Source organism: Eptatretus burgeri, chromosome 2, assembly GCF_056783735.1.
Source record: "Eptatretus burgeri isolate ZD-2024b chromosome 2, Ebu_testis_v1, whole genome shotgun sequence".
Taxonomy (NCBI): Eukaryota; Metazoa; Chordata; class Myxini; order Myxiniformes; family Myxinidae; genus Eptatretus; species Eptatretus burgeri.
The window spans coordinates 30539567-30557234 of NC_140962.1; the positions used below are offsets into that span (position 1 = coordinate 30539567).

At 43.8% G+C, this 17668-nt stretch overlaps 1 protein-coding gene across 2 annotated transcripts in view; it reads left to right on the forward strand.

Moving 5' to 3' along the window:
* Positions 1-15735, forward strand: part of LOC147031722 (cytochrome c oxidase subunit FA4-like) — a 40669-nt gene extending 24934 nt beyond the window's left edge. For both annotated transcript variants that reach the window (XM_085852913.1, XM_085852903.1), the window contains exon 4: positions 15381-15735. In XM_085852913.1, coding sequence (XP_085709039.1) covers positions 15381-15437 — 57 coding nt within the window. In that variant the 3' untranslated portion in view covers positions 15438-15735. The remainder of the gene's footprint in view (positions 1-15380) is intronic.
* Positions 15736-17668: the final 1933 nt, after the last annotated feature.

Consider the following 17668-nt stretch of genomic DNA (forward strand, 5'->3'; position numbering starts at 1 on the left):
CAAATCAACCATACTTGTCAAAAGATCTGTCAACCATACAAAGTATAATTGTCCCAGGGATTTTGCTTTGGATGATGAAAATGGCATTCCACCTCCAGAAAGTTTTTTATTTGTTTGTGATTATTTTGACTAACTTTGTTTGGGCTGCTTTGGAGTTTTATCAAATGGAATAGCAAATTGTTGGATGAAGTCTTTGGCTTAACTACCTTGAGCTATAAATACCTTAAGGCCCAGTCACACCTTGACGTTTTAGCCAGCTTATGCCGATTTTTGAAAAATTTGTCTAAAACGCTGGCACACGTCGAATACGTTATGGGTAAGTTTTGGAAACATTAAGAGCACGCTGAAAAACACTGCCATACGTCGTAGTACGCTGGCTTTCATCGTTGTACTTTGCGGTTGTCCTCAAATTTTAGCATGCTTGAAATTTTACGACGTATGCCAGCGTATGACTCACAAGTTCCGCTACGCTGGCCATAAGTTGTAGGCACGTTATGTGATCGTTGACACACGTCGACACGCGTTAATTGTAAGTTAATCATTAGTCAAAACACATCGAGGTAATGTTTAGCCTACCCGAAACTTATTTCTAACCTATGAGTAACTTGTTGTCGGCACGTTACATGATCGTTGACACACGTCGACACACGTTACTTGTAAGGTACTCATAAGTCGAAACACGTCAATGTAATGGTTAGCGTCAGTGTTCCAGACTCCCTGGTTTTTTTTTTTGTTTTTTGTTTTTTTCTTTTTTTTTCTTTGGTATGACGGTCATGTTGACACTTCGATTTCTAGTGCGGTTATGATTTAAATCGTTGAGCGGCAGCCTATTAATTACATTATATTATAACCGCACTAGAAATCGAAGTGTCAACATCACCGTCATACCGAAGAAAAAGAACCAGGGAGTCTGGAACACTGACGCTAACCATTACATTGACGTGTTTCGACTTTTGAGTAACTTACAAGTAACTTTTGTCGACGTGTGCCAACGATCGCATATCGTGCGTACAACTTATTTCCATCGCATGTGGAACGTGTGAGGCATACGGCAAGTACGTCGTAAAATGTTTAACATGTTTAAAAGTACAAGACATACTCCACTTACTACAACGTATGATAGCGTACTTTAGCGTTCTATTCACATATACCAAACTTACCCACACCGTATTCGACGTGCGCCAGCGTTTTAGACGAATTTTTCAGAAGTCGGCATACGCTGGCAAGATCGCCAAGGTGTGACTGCGATGTTGACACTTCCATTTCTCCGGCGGTTATGATTTGAATCATTGTGGGGCAGCCTTTTAATAGGCTACGCCACGTAATCGTCGGCGATACGTGCAGCGCGCTATGCATAAGTTAGACTATCGTTGGGCATAGGTTGTGAACGCCGACAACAGGCTAAGCATTCATTGGTATAAGTTATCTATACGACAACGAAACGTTCTGTGTCCGTTACTAATATGTTATGCATACGACCAACTCGTTATGAATACGTCTGTATCTTTTAAAAAACATCAAAAGTTCAGCGTAAGCCAGCGTTTTACATACATTTTGATACGTTGCCATTGCTGGCTAAAACGTCAAGGTGTGACTGGGCCTTTACCAAACTGAACTCGGAGATTTCCCACTTTTATAGGTACACTTGGCTATGTTTGTATCCACATCATCCTTCATTTTAAATGAACACAGGTGATGTGTAATCTATTGTTGTTGTGTTATTGGAGTTGTATCCATGGTAACTGGACTGGCAGGATGGCCTATAGGTATGCACACTCACCTCCGAGTTTTTTTTTAGCCTGCTTTTGAAACCCGACCCAGCGATAAACCGTCATCCGGTGTTTCACAGGCAGGGTGATTCATCAATGTGTGTGCCATCCCTCGGATGGACGTTAAACTGGGATGGACGTTAAACATGTGCCGACATTAGTTGGTAGACATTAAAGACCCCATGGTGTCCTTTGCGAAGAGTAGGCGAGCTATTGCCCACACCATGGCCAAATTCCAAATTCCTGCCCTAACTAGCACCCTAATAAGTGAGCAGTCATTCTCACATGCATACGTAGATCCAAACAAGGTCAATACAGCAATACTCACACGCTGCAGTGTGAGGTATGTGACAGGAAGCGCGTTCCAAGTTTTGATAATCAGCTCGTCTTCGGGTTGAAGTTTTTTCATTTCTGTCCACATGTGCTTGCTCGCCAACTCTGCTTTCTGTCGTGCGATTCTTTCCAAATCTTCATTCAGTGACTTGAACTTATTCACCCACATGTCTGAGGCCTTCAGGTCAGCCACTTCTGCTTCAAAATCTCTGACGGAGACACCAGGAATGTAACTCAGGTCGGCTGTGTTCAGTGAACACTCGTTTGGATGGGTGATGAACTTAAAAAGACGAGTGTGCTCACGAAATTCTCCAAAGCGTGCTTTGAATGACTGTAGGAGACTGGATGTGAAGCCAGCTAACTGGTGGAGATCAAAGTTTTGAGTGGGCTCACTTGCTGTGCATGCATCTTTAAATTGTCTCAGTTTTTCAAAATGTAGTAAACGACCTGTTTCAAGATCCATGATAAAGAGCTCCAGCTTGTTTTCAAAAGCAAACACGGCTTGTTGAAGGGATAACACTGTATTTCCAATGCCTTGCATTTTCACGTTGAGCTCGTTCAGATGTTCAGTCATATCCACGAGATAGTAAAACTTGAGGAGCCACTCAGTTTCGGCTAGCTCAGGATGCTCAATCCCTTTCATTTCAAGGAAAGTCCGGATTTCGTTCAGGCAAGCCGCAAAACGGCTAAGCACCTTCCCTCTTGACAACCAACGCACATTGCTGTGCAAAAGCAGACCGTGATAGTTATTTCCAACTTCATCCAGCAGTGTTTTAAACTGGCGAGTATTTAAGGCTCGGGTAACAATAAAGTTGATCACACGAATGACCAGCGACATCACTTCGCCAAGCTGCCCATCACACATCTGAGCACAAAGTGCCTCCTGGTGTAGAATGCAATGGAAACTTAGGATGGGTCTATTTTCATGTTCACGGAGAAGCGCCACAAATCCTTTGTTTTTCCCCACCATACACGGAGCACCATCAGTACACACCGAGATAAGTTTATCCATTCGTAGATTTTTTTCTTGAGCGAACTCCATGAAAGACTTGAATAAATACTCACCTCTTGTGGACCCTTTTATTGGTAGAACAGCAAGACTTTCTTCGCGCAGTGTATCACCAGCAGCATATCTTGCAATCACACTGAACTGCGACAAATGGCTTACGTCTGTTGACTCATCCAAAGCCAGGGAAAAGAACGGCGCTGTATTTATGTCCTTCACTTGCGTTTCCTCCACTTGGTTTGCCATCATGATGGTACGATCATGAACAGCTCTTGCCGACAGAGCCATGTCTTGTATCCGTTTGATTATCTTGTCTTTGTTCGGAAGATCATCAAAAAATTCATTGGCGACATCCAGCATGAACGTTTTTGCATACTCGCCATCTGTGAATGGTTTTCCGTTCCTCACTATTGCTAAAGATCCAGCAAAGCTGGCGGAATTATAGTCACCTTGCCGGGTCCATACGCGGAGTTGCTGCTGGCTGGCTTGCACCCTGCTCAGTAGCTCTGGGCACGGTTTCTTTCTGCTGTCTCCCACAGGGTATTTTGATGCAAAGGTAGCATGGCGCGTGTCGAAGTGCCGCTTTATATTCGACCGTTTCATCGATGCAATTTTGTCATTGCAAATTAGACACACGATAGAACCTGCTCTCTCCACAAAGGTGAATTCTTCGGCCCATTCGTCCTGAAATGTACGATACTCCTCATCTTTTTTTCTTTTCGCCATCTTCTTCGTCGAAGGGTTAGCTTTGAGCAAATGAGAGAGAGGGAGATGTTGACCCAAGTGAGTCTGGCTGGCCTGCACACGGGCTGACATACTCGAGAGGTGCGGCGCGGCCGGCCGACTCTGGGATGCTGTCGCCTCAGCGGTGGCGCGTGATTGGTCGAGATGAATTCCGTGACGCGTCTCGGCGGCGGCACGTCATTGGAGGAACCGAAATCACGAGTCGCCTCAGCGGTGGCGCGTGATTGGTCGAGATGAATTCCGTGACGCGTCTCGGCGGCGGCACGTCATTGGAGGAACCGAAATCACTACTCGCGTCGGCCGCATGACTGGACGAAACAAAAACCGCTTCAGACAATTCGGAGGTGTTTTTTCTTCTCTCCTTCTGCCAAGTTCAGCCCTGCACGTGAATGAAGCACGACACCATTCAAACTATAGGTAAAGCTTCTGCGAGGAATATTGGGCTTTCCAAGTTTCAAACTCCAATTTTATCTGCGAGCCAGATGCAATCATCAAAAGAGCCATACCTGGCTCGCGAGCCACACGTTCCCGACCCCTGGTCTACGTGATTCTATTGGCTTGCTGTGTGTTTCCACGTTTGATTGGTCGACTCAATCGCTTCGTTCATTTCTGCTTTTAAAAAATCAAACATTTGGTTTTGACGAATGGCTGGCATAGACTTTTACTTGTCTGGTAGCAACAGTGAGTGTGAGAAATGAAGGATTTTGGTCTGAATCACATGGAGAATTGTCGGATAACATAGTTGCGGGAGGTGAAGTTCAGGCAGCTGGAAATGAAATATGGCCTTAACAGTTCGAGCACGAAGCAGGACAAGCAGAGAAAAATGGCGATGAAATTCCCAGAGTTCATGATGATAGGGAGGACATCGAAGGAAGACTCGGAAATAACAACTGGTTAGACTAAATCCTATTCGTAATTCAATAATGTAAACTCGACTTGCATACTGCTCAATATCAGAAATATTTTAGTGAGGTGACGTGAACAGCGCAGCGGACATGTTGCTTCGCGGCGAATTAATCACAAACAAGGCCGACGCATGTCATCGGCTGTATCTCTCCGTGCATAAAACGAAGCAATCTCGCTGCTCGGATACGATGAAAACTTGTGTGCAGAACACACCTTGCGATACAATTGTCTCGAGTAGTCCGATAAATCTGACGTTCTGTTGCATTTTTATTTATTTTATTACTACTGTCGTCATGTAGCACCAGTAGATAAAAAATAAAGCTACAGCACGTCAGATTTATCGGCCTAGTCGGACGGACGACGGATTTATCGGCCTAGTCGGACGGACGACGGATTTATCGGCCTAGTCGGACGGACGACGGATTTATCGGCCTAGTCGGACGAACGACGGATTTATCGGCCTAGTCGGACGGACGACGGATTTATCGGCCTAGTCTGACGGACGACGGATTTATCGGCCTAGTCGGACGGACGACGGATTTATCGGACTAGTCGGATGGACGACGGATTTATCGGACTAGTCGGACGGACGACGGATTTATCGGACTAGTCGGACGGACGACGGATTTATCGGACTAGTCTTGACTCTAGAGATCTCGAGTTGACAAGTAACTTGTATTAGCATGCACACAATGTATAAGTCAATGCGTAAGAGTCCTGAGGCTATGAGGCGTGTAATCGGACAGATAAATTTGTCTTTCATAGTTGTGCCAACATTTTTTTCCCCTTTTTTTTATTACAGCATTTTGGCTAAATGTTAATGAACAGCAAGCCAATGAAAGCAGTACCTTCACTTTAGAATAAACCCATGTATGTCGAGTGCAGCCATACCTGGCTTGCATGTATGTGGAATCGTACCTATCCCAGCAGGCTGGTTTCAACGAACAATTCAATAAGCTGCAAAATGTGGGTGCAGGTTTTTCACATTGTTTGATTTTAAAATTATCTCCTTGCACCTTGAAATGATGCAATATTAATGGTTAGTATTTTACTTGTATGTCCCTGTAATTTTTTTTTTAAATGGAAAGGTTAAACAGTCAAATTTTATATTTTGTGGACATGGTATAGCCCTTCATTGTGCATACATGTATTGGATTTGTATATGACTCCGACAAGGTAGTAAAGGGATAAATAATTGCCTCGTGATTGTTGTGCATACACGGCTCAGAAGCATAATTTCTTGTCTCTGTGTGTGAGGAATGAGGGGTTGGGATGAATAGAGGGATGAATCGAGCCCGTGCTGAAAGTCACTGTCTTCGAAGTGGGCACTGCAAATGACGCTCGTGTCGCTGGGGCCTTTTCAGTTTCCCCTCGTCAACTTCCCTTTAGATGTCCATATTCTCTGACGATTATCATCTTTCGGGAATACATGAAGGCTTACACCGTCTTTGCTTGTATTGCTGCATCCTGCTACGATACATCTTGCAGGCATTTTCGAAAGTACGGCTTAAACTATTAAAAAATTTCGCGAAACAATCACTGGAATTAAGACGATCACAGAGATTGCACTAACATGTGCAAAATGCATTTGTACGTACTTTATAAGGCACGCGACATCTGGACTCTCGAGTCAATCCACTCTGTGTGAGTTACTGTATGTGACGTCATGCTGTGATTCGCTGAAGTCCATTTTTTTAGGGGCGATGAAATAGCACATTGTGAAAGGCTCCAGAAATGATCGAAATATTGCTCTAATTATCCCATTTTTGATAAAAAAAAAAACATGGGTGATTTCTTCACTAGGAAGGTCAAGTTAATATATAAATAACAAGTTTATTTTTCATGTCAGGGGACCTTTAAAGGTTTATAATAATACATTTGTTTGAATCAAATTTAATTGGCAACATTTTATTATTATTATTTTTATCACCCTCAAACCCATGATGATAATTTTGGAGAGATTGCTTTGACAGTAATCTCCTGATTTTATGATGCCATGCACACATTCAAGGCATCCAGTGCCAGAGGCAGCACAGCAACCCCAAAACATCACTGAACCTCCTCCATGTTTGACTGTAGGGAAGGTGTTCTTTTCTTTGAAGGCTTCATTTTGTTTTCTGTAAACAGAGATGATGTGCTTTACAAGCTCAAATTTGGTCTCATCTGTCCACAGGACATTCTCCCAGAAGGATATTGGCTTGTTCAGGTGTGTTTTCGCAAACTCCAGTCAGGCTTCTCGTCTCTGTGTCTCTCTGTCTTTGTGTCTCTCTGTCTCTGTCCTCCTGGGTCCTCCTACCATAGAACCCCCTTTTAATGAGTTGGTGATGGAAAGTGTGAGTTGAAATTGTCGTACCTTGTGTCTGAAGGTCATCTTGAATCTGTTTGCTAGTTGATCGTGGTGCTTTCTCCACCATTCAAACAATCCTTTGCTGCAATCTTTGAAGTTTTTTTTTTTTGCTTGCGGCCACGTTCAGGGGGGTTGGTTACAGTGCCATGGGCCTCCAAACTTCCTGATAACATTGTGTACGGTGGACACATGAACATCAAGGTCACTGGAGATGGATTTGTAGCCTCGAGATTGTCCATGCTTGGCCACAATCTTGTATCTGACGATCTCAGATAATTCTCTGGTATTCTTTCTTTTCTCCATGCTCATTGTGGTACACACAGTGACACAAAACAGCAGGATGACTTCTTTTCGCTATTCAAACTGGTAGAATGAGTGATTTATATATTGCAGGCACCTGCAACTCATCACAGGTGAGTTCAATTCCAAAGTAAAGGAGAATCACCTGCTTGAAATCTAATTATTTCCAACAACTTCTAAAAGGTGCCAATAGTAATGTCCGGGCCATTTTAGTAGTAATTTTTTTTCAGCTTTTTAGGTCAGCTCACTGACCTAATAAAACCGTTTGATGTCCTCAGGTCTGTCCGTCCGTCAACAATTTTTATTTTTCTATCTCCTCCTCGACACCTCAGCCGATTGAGTTATAACTTGACACTATGATAATACTAGTTGCTCTCTATAGATCGTCTGAGCCCTTTTTCGCGTTTTCGCTTCGGGGGTCAAGGTTACACGGTCAAATGCAAAATGACCGATTGGTCGAATGGCCTATAAAGAAGCATCGGACGGCTATAATGCATAATGGGTTTCATATGGATTATTAAGAAGATTTAATTCGACCAACTAGTTTCTCGTTTCCTCTGTCGTCTGGCCCTGTTTATAATATCCAGTTTCCATTCTCGATAGTACCGAGCTGACAGTCAAACCCGTTCGGGTGTATTATTTTTGTTTTGTTCCTCTGCAAACCAAAGAAATACATATGTGGATACCCAAATATTTTTTTAATTTCAACAATTTTCTGGAAGAAATGGTGCATTCCTTGAAAAAAGTGCGAGGGTGCCAATATTTTTGGCCACGACTGTACCTCTGACCGTTAGATACCCTTTAAGAAACAAAAGACCCCAATGACCTGTGGAACAAATGAACTCTATTTTCCGCTCAGGTTCAGCATACAAAGAAGAATGTTTAATTACGTACGTGCGCACATACAGCAGAGAGAAAGAAAAACAATCCATCAATGAAATACTTTCTCAAAAGACAACACTAATGCAAGTCCTATATGCAGGGATGAGTGGGGGGGAATGATTGAACAAGCAGGATAAGAGAAATAGCTTTTCATTTGCGAAAGAGTTACCATTCCCATAGTTCGAAATCAAAATAACTGCTTTATGCTACTGGGAAAGGAGTGAAACAGTCTAAACAATGTAGGCAAGGCCCAAGTACAGCCAATCAGAAAAGAGCACAACAGTCCCTTCGAGGTTCCACAGGGTTTGGAGGTACAGATAATTACACAGATCAAGGGAGTGAATCATTACTTCAGCACGTTCTCAGCACTGATGAAGAACAACATTACATTTGACTGGCGCTGCTCACAGAACCTTGGCAGCTTTAACAATGCATCTACACAAAAAGCCATCCATTATATTCATTAAATTTGTGAACGAAATAAGAAATATCTAAAGTTATGTTTTATCATGTACTCATTGATATATTTTAAGTCTTCCTGGAACTTGTGCAACATTTCCAGGTTGGTGCATAGTTTTAATCAAAAATTGACAAATCAATATCAACTGAAGACAGATGTACGTTTTACAGAATTCATGAGTAATTATGTTTACTGGAATCCTCTCAACTGCAGCATTTTACCAAAGTTCAAGTAATATTTTATAAGCGAGGAACAATATCTTTATTCATTCATTCACACTTTGGCCTGGCAACACCAATTACAAATGCTTGAAGAGGAAATCTTCGACAGACCCACAAATCCCCTGAGGACCAAAAAGACCCAGATGACCCAAAGGTCCCCGAGTACACAAGACTCATAAGGCCCTGATGGTCCAGAAGACCCAAAAGATCCCTGAGGACACAAAAGACCATGAAAACCAAAAAGACCCATAAAACCTCGAGGACCCAAAATACCCCAAGGTACAAATACAACAAAATATCCCAAGGTCGGTAGTGTGTGTCGGGGTGGTGCTGAGGTGAAAATCTGCAACTATTAACCAGAATAGCATGAAGTTCCTTGGCTTTGTAAGAAGTCGTAGCCTGAGGGTGGCCGGTTCATGGCTACAGCACCCACAGGATCATCACTGAACTTGGTATTCCAACGCTGGTAGTATAGTAAAGGAGATTGAACATGTGCTCGTTGATGGTCGCTGGAGGATGACTCAGACCTGCAGGGTCTACCAGAGTGCTCAGTTCCTCAATACTGACTACAGGCTTGTGGTAGCAACTCTGAAGTTGCAGCTTAAATCCAGGAGAATGGTACCATTCCAGCCTAGGCTGGATGTCGGCAAGCTCAAGGATGAGAGGGTAGCTGAGGAGTTTGTGAACAGGCTGAGTGGACATTTGGGGGGGGGGGGGGTCTGGATGCTTTGGGGGGTGGGGTCCTGAAGAGTTGTGGAGTGCCTTCAAGACCACCGTCCTTGATGTTGCCCGTGGATGTCTTCAAACTCACTGAAGGGCGAAGAAGAATTTTATCTCAAAGGATACTGGATACCATTGATCAGAGTCGCAGGGCCAGGCTTAATGGCAAAACTGAGCTGTTCAGGGAGTTGAGGTGTAAAACTGTACGTGCACTGAGGTTCGACAAGGAGGTCTATGTATGAGGAATCTGTGAGGGATAGAACATCACCTGTGCTCAAGTGATTCTCATTCTGCTTACAGGGGAATTTGTGCATTGCATTCCTCTAAGCCTCTCCCTCGGTGGACTGCAGCAAGAGCGGAGGGTGGTGGGCTCTTGACAGAGGAGTCCAAAGTGAAAGCCCGCTATGCCGGTTACTTTGAGCGGCTGTACCAGGCTGATCCACCAGCTGTTGAATTGGACTTCAGGGGTGTTACTAACCCTATTGCTGACCATCCAATCAACTGTGATCCATCTTCATTTGTGGAAAAACAGCTGCGGTAAACTTGTTGAAATGGGGTAAAGCTCCTGGGATCTGTGGTATCAATGCTGAACTTCCCAAGGCTGGTGAAAATGCTGCACTCATGTCATTGCATGCAGTTCAGTGCTCTGCCTGGAACACAGGTATCATCCCAACTGACTGGAAGAGGGGCCTTGTTGTCCCTCTCTGGAAAGGGAATGGTGATAGCCAGGACTGCAACAACTACTGAGGGGTGACACTGCTCACAGTGCTGGGCAAGGTCTTTGCTCGGATAACACTGAACAACAAATTTCAAAAATTTTTTTTTACTGGAGATGTGTAAAGTGATTAAGACTAATTTGGGTACGCTGATTTCAAAAATCATAACCGTTTTGCTGTATCACGTCAGGATTTTCAGGAACAGAAATATTCCCATTGCCTAGAAGTCAGGATTTCAATGAAATTTACATATGTCTTTAACATGTCTATTTTGTACAATTGTTGTTAACTTGTGTTATATTTCTTTCTTTCAGATAAAGATGAGTAGGCGTTCCTGTACCAATCATCCTGACAACTTCTGTTATGTCTGTGGTCGGTATACCAAAAAAGATCAACAGCGAAGTATATCTACAGCAGTGAAAATGAAGGCCGCCTACTTTCACTACTTCGGGTGTAAGGTGGGGGACCAAGAACAGAGCTGGGCACCACACATCTGCTGCACAAGCTGTCACACAACCTTGACTCAGTGTTTGGTGGGCAAGCGCGCGAGCATGCCATTTGCGGTGCCCATGATATGGCGTGAGCCGCAGAATCATCATGATGATTGTTATTTCTGCTGCACAAGCATCGCCGGCTTCAACAAGAAGAATAAAGGTCACATCAAGTACGCTGACTGCGTCTCTGCTCGTAAACCTGTGCCTCATGATGATGAGAACCCCGTTCCAACACCTCCAGATGATCAGAACATAGCTGTAAGCAGTGGTGAAGAGGATGGTGATGATGAACCTTTTGAACCCGACACTCAAGAATCACACCTTCTGAACCAGGGAGACTTAAATTATCTTGTAAGAGATCTCTCGCTGTCAAAGGCGAAGGCAGAGCTGCTTGGATCAAGGCTGCAGCAGTGGAATCTACTTGAACCTAACACCAAGATATCCTTGTTCAGAGCACGTCACAGAGACATGGCTGAGTTCTTTGAGATGGAAGACACGATGACATTCTGCAGTGACATCAACGGTCTGTTGAAAGAACTTGGGTGTGATCACGATCCTGCAGACTGGCGCCTCTTCATCGACTCGGGGAAGAACAGCTTGAAGGCTGTTTTCCTCCACAATGGCAACGAGAAACCATCAGTCCCACTGGCTCACGCGTTCGGCATGACAGAGACCTATGAGACTATGCGGCAGCTGCTTGATTCCATCAAGTACAATGACTTCAACTGGCACATCTGCGGAGACTTGAAAGTGGTGGCGCTGTTGTTAGGGCTGCAGTCAGGCTACACGAAATACATGTGCTTCCTTTGTCTCTGGGATAGCAGAGACGACAAGAATCACTGGACGAAGAAAGATTGGGAAGAGCGAAAAGAGCATGTACCTGGTCGACACAACGTGAAGCATGTCGCCCTTGTCGACCCAGCCAAGGTTTTCCTTCCACCACTCCACATAAAGCTCGGCTTGATGAAAAGTTTTGTACGGGCAATGGATCTGAATGGGTGTGGGTTTTTATACCTCAAGGAAAAGTTTGGCAACACCTTGTCGGAGGCCAAGATCAAGGCTGGTGTCTTTGTTGGACCGCAAATCCGACAGATTATGAAGGACGAAACTTTTCCGACAACTCTAAACCCCAAAGAGCTGGCAGCGTGGAGGAGCTTCAAAGCTGTGACGGACAACTTCTTGGGGAACGAGCGCGCGGACAACTATGAAGAAATAGTGCAGCAGCTGCTGGAGTCCTTCAGGAAACTTGGCTCCAGGATGTCCCTGAAAATCCATTTCCTACACCAGCACCTGAACTTCTTCCCTGACAACTTGGGAGCAGTATCGGACGAGCACGGCGAGCGATTCCACCAAGAGATTTCACTCATGGAGACGCGTTACCAAGGGCGGCACAACCCGAACATGATGGGCGATTTCTGCTGGTTCCTGCATCGTGAAACTGACACAGAGCAGCACAAACGCAAAGCCAAATGCCTAAAGCATTTTTAATTACATTTTAGTGGAGATTTTCTGTAATTTCTATAATTTTGAAGCATTCATGATGAAATAAATGAATAAATGAATTTTTGTAAATTTCATTGAAATCCTGACTTCTAGGCAATGGGAATATTTCTGTTACTGACAATCCTGACGTGATACAGCAAAACGGTTATGATTTTTGAAATCAGCGTACCCAATTAGTCTAAATCACTTTACACATCTCCAGTAAAAAATTTTTGTTGTTCAGTGTAATTCTTGATAGGGTTCGCCACCCTCTGCTTGAGCACTTTCGTCCAGAGCAGTCAGGCTTTACACCAAAGAGGTCAATGATTGCCCGTATCCTTGCCCTTCAGGTCCTCACCAAATGCAGATGAGAGTTCTGACGGGCTGCTTGCAGCCGATGTTGATCTCTGCAAAAAGTTTGATTCAGTGAATCGGGATGCCCTCTGGAGGATTCTTGGTCTTCGTGGGGTGCCACAAAAACGGATCGATCTGATGTCTGAACTATACTCTGGAACTGAGAGTGCTGTGGGTTGTGGTCATATCATCTCTGACTTATTTCCAGTTGTTAATGGAGTTCTTCAGGGGTGTGTACTGGCCCCCACAGTACATCGTTTGGGAATGTCAAGATATCTGACCTTGATTTCGCAGATGATGCAGTCATCTTTGTGGAGACTCCAGATATCCTTTTGGGGCCCATGAGGTGCTGAATGAGGAGTCAGATCTGCTGGGATTATAGGTTTCCTTGGTCAAAACTACGATCCAGGTTTTCAATGACATCTTGGATGCTGCTGTCTTATCTGTACCTGTTTGGTGCGAGGATGTTGAGGTCATAGAGAGATTCAATTACCTTGGCAGTGATATTCATGTCCCTGCTGGCTGTGAGCCAGAGTTCAGTTGATGTCTGGGTCCGTCCTGGGATGCCCTCTGGCGGATTCATTGAATCATAGGTTGTGGTGTTGGTACCTGTGCAGAACGACGAAAGTCTGAGTCTTCAGGTCCTTGGTGCATCCATGCTTGCTTTATGGATGTTAGACTTGGACTCTGACCAGGGATCTGAGACTGAGACTTAATTGCTTTGGTATCAGGTCTCTTTGGAGAATCCTTGGCTATCACTGCTCGGACTTTGTGTCCAACGAGCGGTTGTTGAGAGAGATTCAAATGAGATTTGTTACCTGCACAGTCTATGAGCGTCAACTGTGGCTGTATGGAGATGTGGCTCGTTTTTCTAACGTTGATCCTTCTCATCAGATTCTCTCAGCGAGGGAGCCTTGTGAGCGGAGGAGGTCAATGGGCTGACCACGTGCTTCATGGTTGCAGCAGGTTGATCAGCGTCTTAAGAACATGGGGATTGGTCAGGCATCTGCCTGGGAGCTGGCCAGATGGAGGCCCCTGGAGTTCCAGCAGAAAGTGGACACAGCGATGTGCTGCTCTGGTGCATGCTCCCATACCATACCTGACCTGTCCTGACCTGACTCCAAAGACCTATAAGGCTCTGATGATGCAGAGGACCCAGATGACCCAAAAGTCCCCAATAACCCAAAATACCTACAAGACCCTGAGGACCCAAAATGCCCATCATATCCCAAGGACCATGACAACTCAAAAAATCCAGAAGACCCATTAAGATGTCTCTTACCTTTTAAGACCATTTTAACACTTTAGACACACTTAGATCCCTTCACCCTTTTGACCTTTTATACGCTTTTGTCCCCTCGAACCTTTATACCTTTACACTGCTTAAGTCCCTTTAGTCCCCTCAGACCTTAACAGTTCAGACCCCTTACACCCTTCAGACAGATTAGAGCTTTAGACCACTTGGCCTATATATATATATATATATATATATATATATATATATATATATATATATATATATATATATATATATATATATATATATATATATATATATATCTTTCTCTCTTTTCAGTTGCAAATCCAGCTTTGTGTGGGGGTTAACATAGGCTATATAGCCGCGGCCTCACACGGGGATGTGCGGTTGGTGGGGGGGGGGGGGGTGTAAATTGTAGATGTAAATTTGTACCATGTATACCTGATGGGTACCTGATGGTTGTGGCAGAGGGTGTTACAATTTCCTTTTTACCTGCGCAGCGTTGAGGTTAAAGCAGTCTTCGCACGAGTAAACTTGTTTTCCTTCCCTCCTTCATCGCTCCCCCAACAAAAAAAAACCAGAGGGACCTGTCAAAACCTCTCATTGTGTGTGACATTTCTCGTAGGAAGGGACAGCAGGACGGGCGGGGAAGATGGGGTGGAGCGGGATGTGAGGACGGAGACCGGGGGGGGGGGGGGAGTCGAGGTTAGAGCACTCTATGCACGGAAAAATTTGTCTTCCTTTTCTTCTCCTCCTTGCCCAAATTTTTTGGCAAACAGGACAACTAATTGGTCTGTCAGCGGAGCAATGGGTAGGCTCTGCTAGTCATACTATAAAATGACACTGTTCTTGTTACTGACCTAAGCAGTTTGTTTCACACACATTTATACAGGCTGTTAATTTACAATAATAAACAAGTTTGATTTATCATTGATGATAATTTGATGAATTTACCCTAAAGTATAAATGTCATTGGAGTAACCAAAAACCTTTGCATAGTACTGTAGCTCTGAGCTCATGGCATTCCCATCCCAGTAGTCTCGACAGAGTTTCAGTTTCTAGATTCAAAGGAATAGTCAGACTGCAAATTATTTTGGTGCTTCACAGGCAAAGCAAAATATGTCGATTGTAGAGTACATCATCCCTTCAGGAACCTCCATCTGCTTGTGCTTGCTTATGGACATGAGACTGCTGTGGTGCCTTTTAAAAGAGTAGGTCATTATGAGCTGTTCATTTAAAATTTCTGTTTGCAACATTACATATCCCCGATCATCTCGTGTGTGTGCATGCTCTTTTGTCCAAATGTAGGGTTACTTTCAAAAGCAAAAGCGTCAAAGCACAATTTTGGGAAACCTAATACTGTTTATTTTCCTTTCTTTTCTTCACAGTTTCTATCCGTCAACTTGGATTACAGCAAACTGAAGAAAGAAGGACCTGAATTCTGAACCTTCCATCACAAGAAGCAATCCTTTTGTGGAAGTTGTTCTCTCATAAAGTGATTAAAAGATTGTGCCTTTTTGGGAACTGTTGCTATCTCTACTCATTTATCATTCTCTTATGCAAGTACTGAGTAAAGCTCTTATATAGCCTTAAGTTTTCAATAGCATAAGTAATTGATTTTGATTGGCCACCTCAAACAAATGACGAGGTGATATTTTGAGGTTTTCTTTTGCAAGAACAATGCATTGACTTGAATGGGAAAAAAATGTGAGATGTTTAAATTAAAGTCAAGGTACTGCAAAAGTCTGTTTTGTTTATATGGTTGAACCAACACCAACACCACTACCATTTACCATGCTTATCTAATAAAAAATAGGACCTCTGGGCCCTGGCCGAATGTTGTCACCCAAATTTGGTATCATTCTGACTGGTGGGTCCGGAGAAGGTAATTGCGCGACCGCCATTTTGACCTATTTAGTCACATGACCGGAACAATCTTTGCAATCCCCATTACCAGTCATGAGGGGAATGTTGCTGCCCGATTTCAGCAGGATCGGCCCAGCGGTTTGGCTGGATAAGTTGAAATAGGAGAGGGACGGACAGTGTACAATGACAATACCTTATCTGGAATTCTAATGCCAGATAAGCTAACAATAAATGTCAGTGTGTGCCATTCCTTCTCCTTCATAACCATGAAACCAAGTGGCCCCAAACTTTGCATGCATACGAAGAGAACTCCAATGTAGTGCATGAATGGAATTGGGTGTCTGGGTTAATTTAAACACCCCTTTTGAAAATGATTAACGTCCTTATTTAATTATATCCTTTATGAACGTCATTCGTGGTCAGCCCCTGAGACAGCTCACTGTTAGGTTGCTGGGGTCTTCATTCGCCATTTTGTTCGGCCTGCTCAACAATGTCTTGTCTTGGAACAAGCCACAATGGTTTCTTCACGATAAAGTGCTCAAAATTTTGTTTTTCACTTTCCTCACTCATAATCATCGAATGCTTCATCTTCATACCTACAAATCACCGGGTATATCGCAATGCTTATAAACGCCCAGAGATGTCTGTATTCATGGCTTTACTTCATTTCCGCATATGCGATAAACTCTAGAATCTCTTAACCTAAGTTAAATTTCTTAATTGACCTCAGCAGCAGTTCTGACTGCTATAATAAAAGGGGTTCATTTGTTCAATTTGGACATTGTTTGATATCCCGGGTATCTCCGAGTGTTTATGGCTTTGTATAGTTTCCACACATGCGATAGATAACCTCTAAAATCTCTTGATCTGAGGCAAATTTCAAAATTTAAACTGAAGAAGACCTTGGCAGCAATTCCGTCTGCTACAAAAGTGTTCATTTGTCTAATTCAGACATTGTTTTGACATTCCAGGCATCTCCAGGTGATGTTTGCTATAACCGATTGCTAATCGCTGGCCAAGCCAGTGTGTTCATCTTAAACACTGTCTGGAGACGATTTGAGTCATCTGGAGTGTCGAATGATTTGTGATTTAGCCAAATGAACACTTTTTTTATTTGCAGTCGGAACTGCTGCTTAGGTCAATTCCGCATTTAGAATTTTGAAATTTGATTCAGGTGAAGAAATTCTCATGCTTATCACATTTCAGCTGTAATGCTTCTAAATGTTCAGAGTTGCATTCACACATTATTTGATATTCCGGGAGGTGTTTGTCTCTGTACTTGTCTGAACGGTGTTTGCCTCCGCCCGGTGTCTGTCTCCGTACTTGGCCAGATGGTATTTTTCTCCTTATGGTGTTTGTCTCTGGACATGTCCGGGTGTTGTTTGATTCCGCACGTGTCCAAAATTTCCATGCTCACTTTTGCTCAATGGACCTTGCTCATCACTTTGAAAGTTCAATATGCTGAAACGTATGAAAATCGAACACCAGAGAGAGCAGCTATTGGTGACGGTTGAGAATACGGATTCAAAGAAACTAAAGTCTGCAATAGCAACAAGTACGCTTTTGCAATTGATTTTGAAAGCACTTTCACCCTGGTAATGCCCCGGTTCGCTGCCTTCCCCTCCCCTCACTTTGCCTTCTCTTCCTTCGCTCTCCCCCCACCCTTCCTCACCCTCATCACTCCCTTTCTCCCCTTCCCTCCCTCTTTCTCCCCCTCCCTCCCTCTTTCTCCCCCTCCCTCCCTCTTTCTTCCCCTCTCTTAGTATCCCCATTAGCGAGGCATCAGAGATAGTCTGACATGCAGAATGTG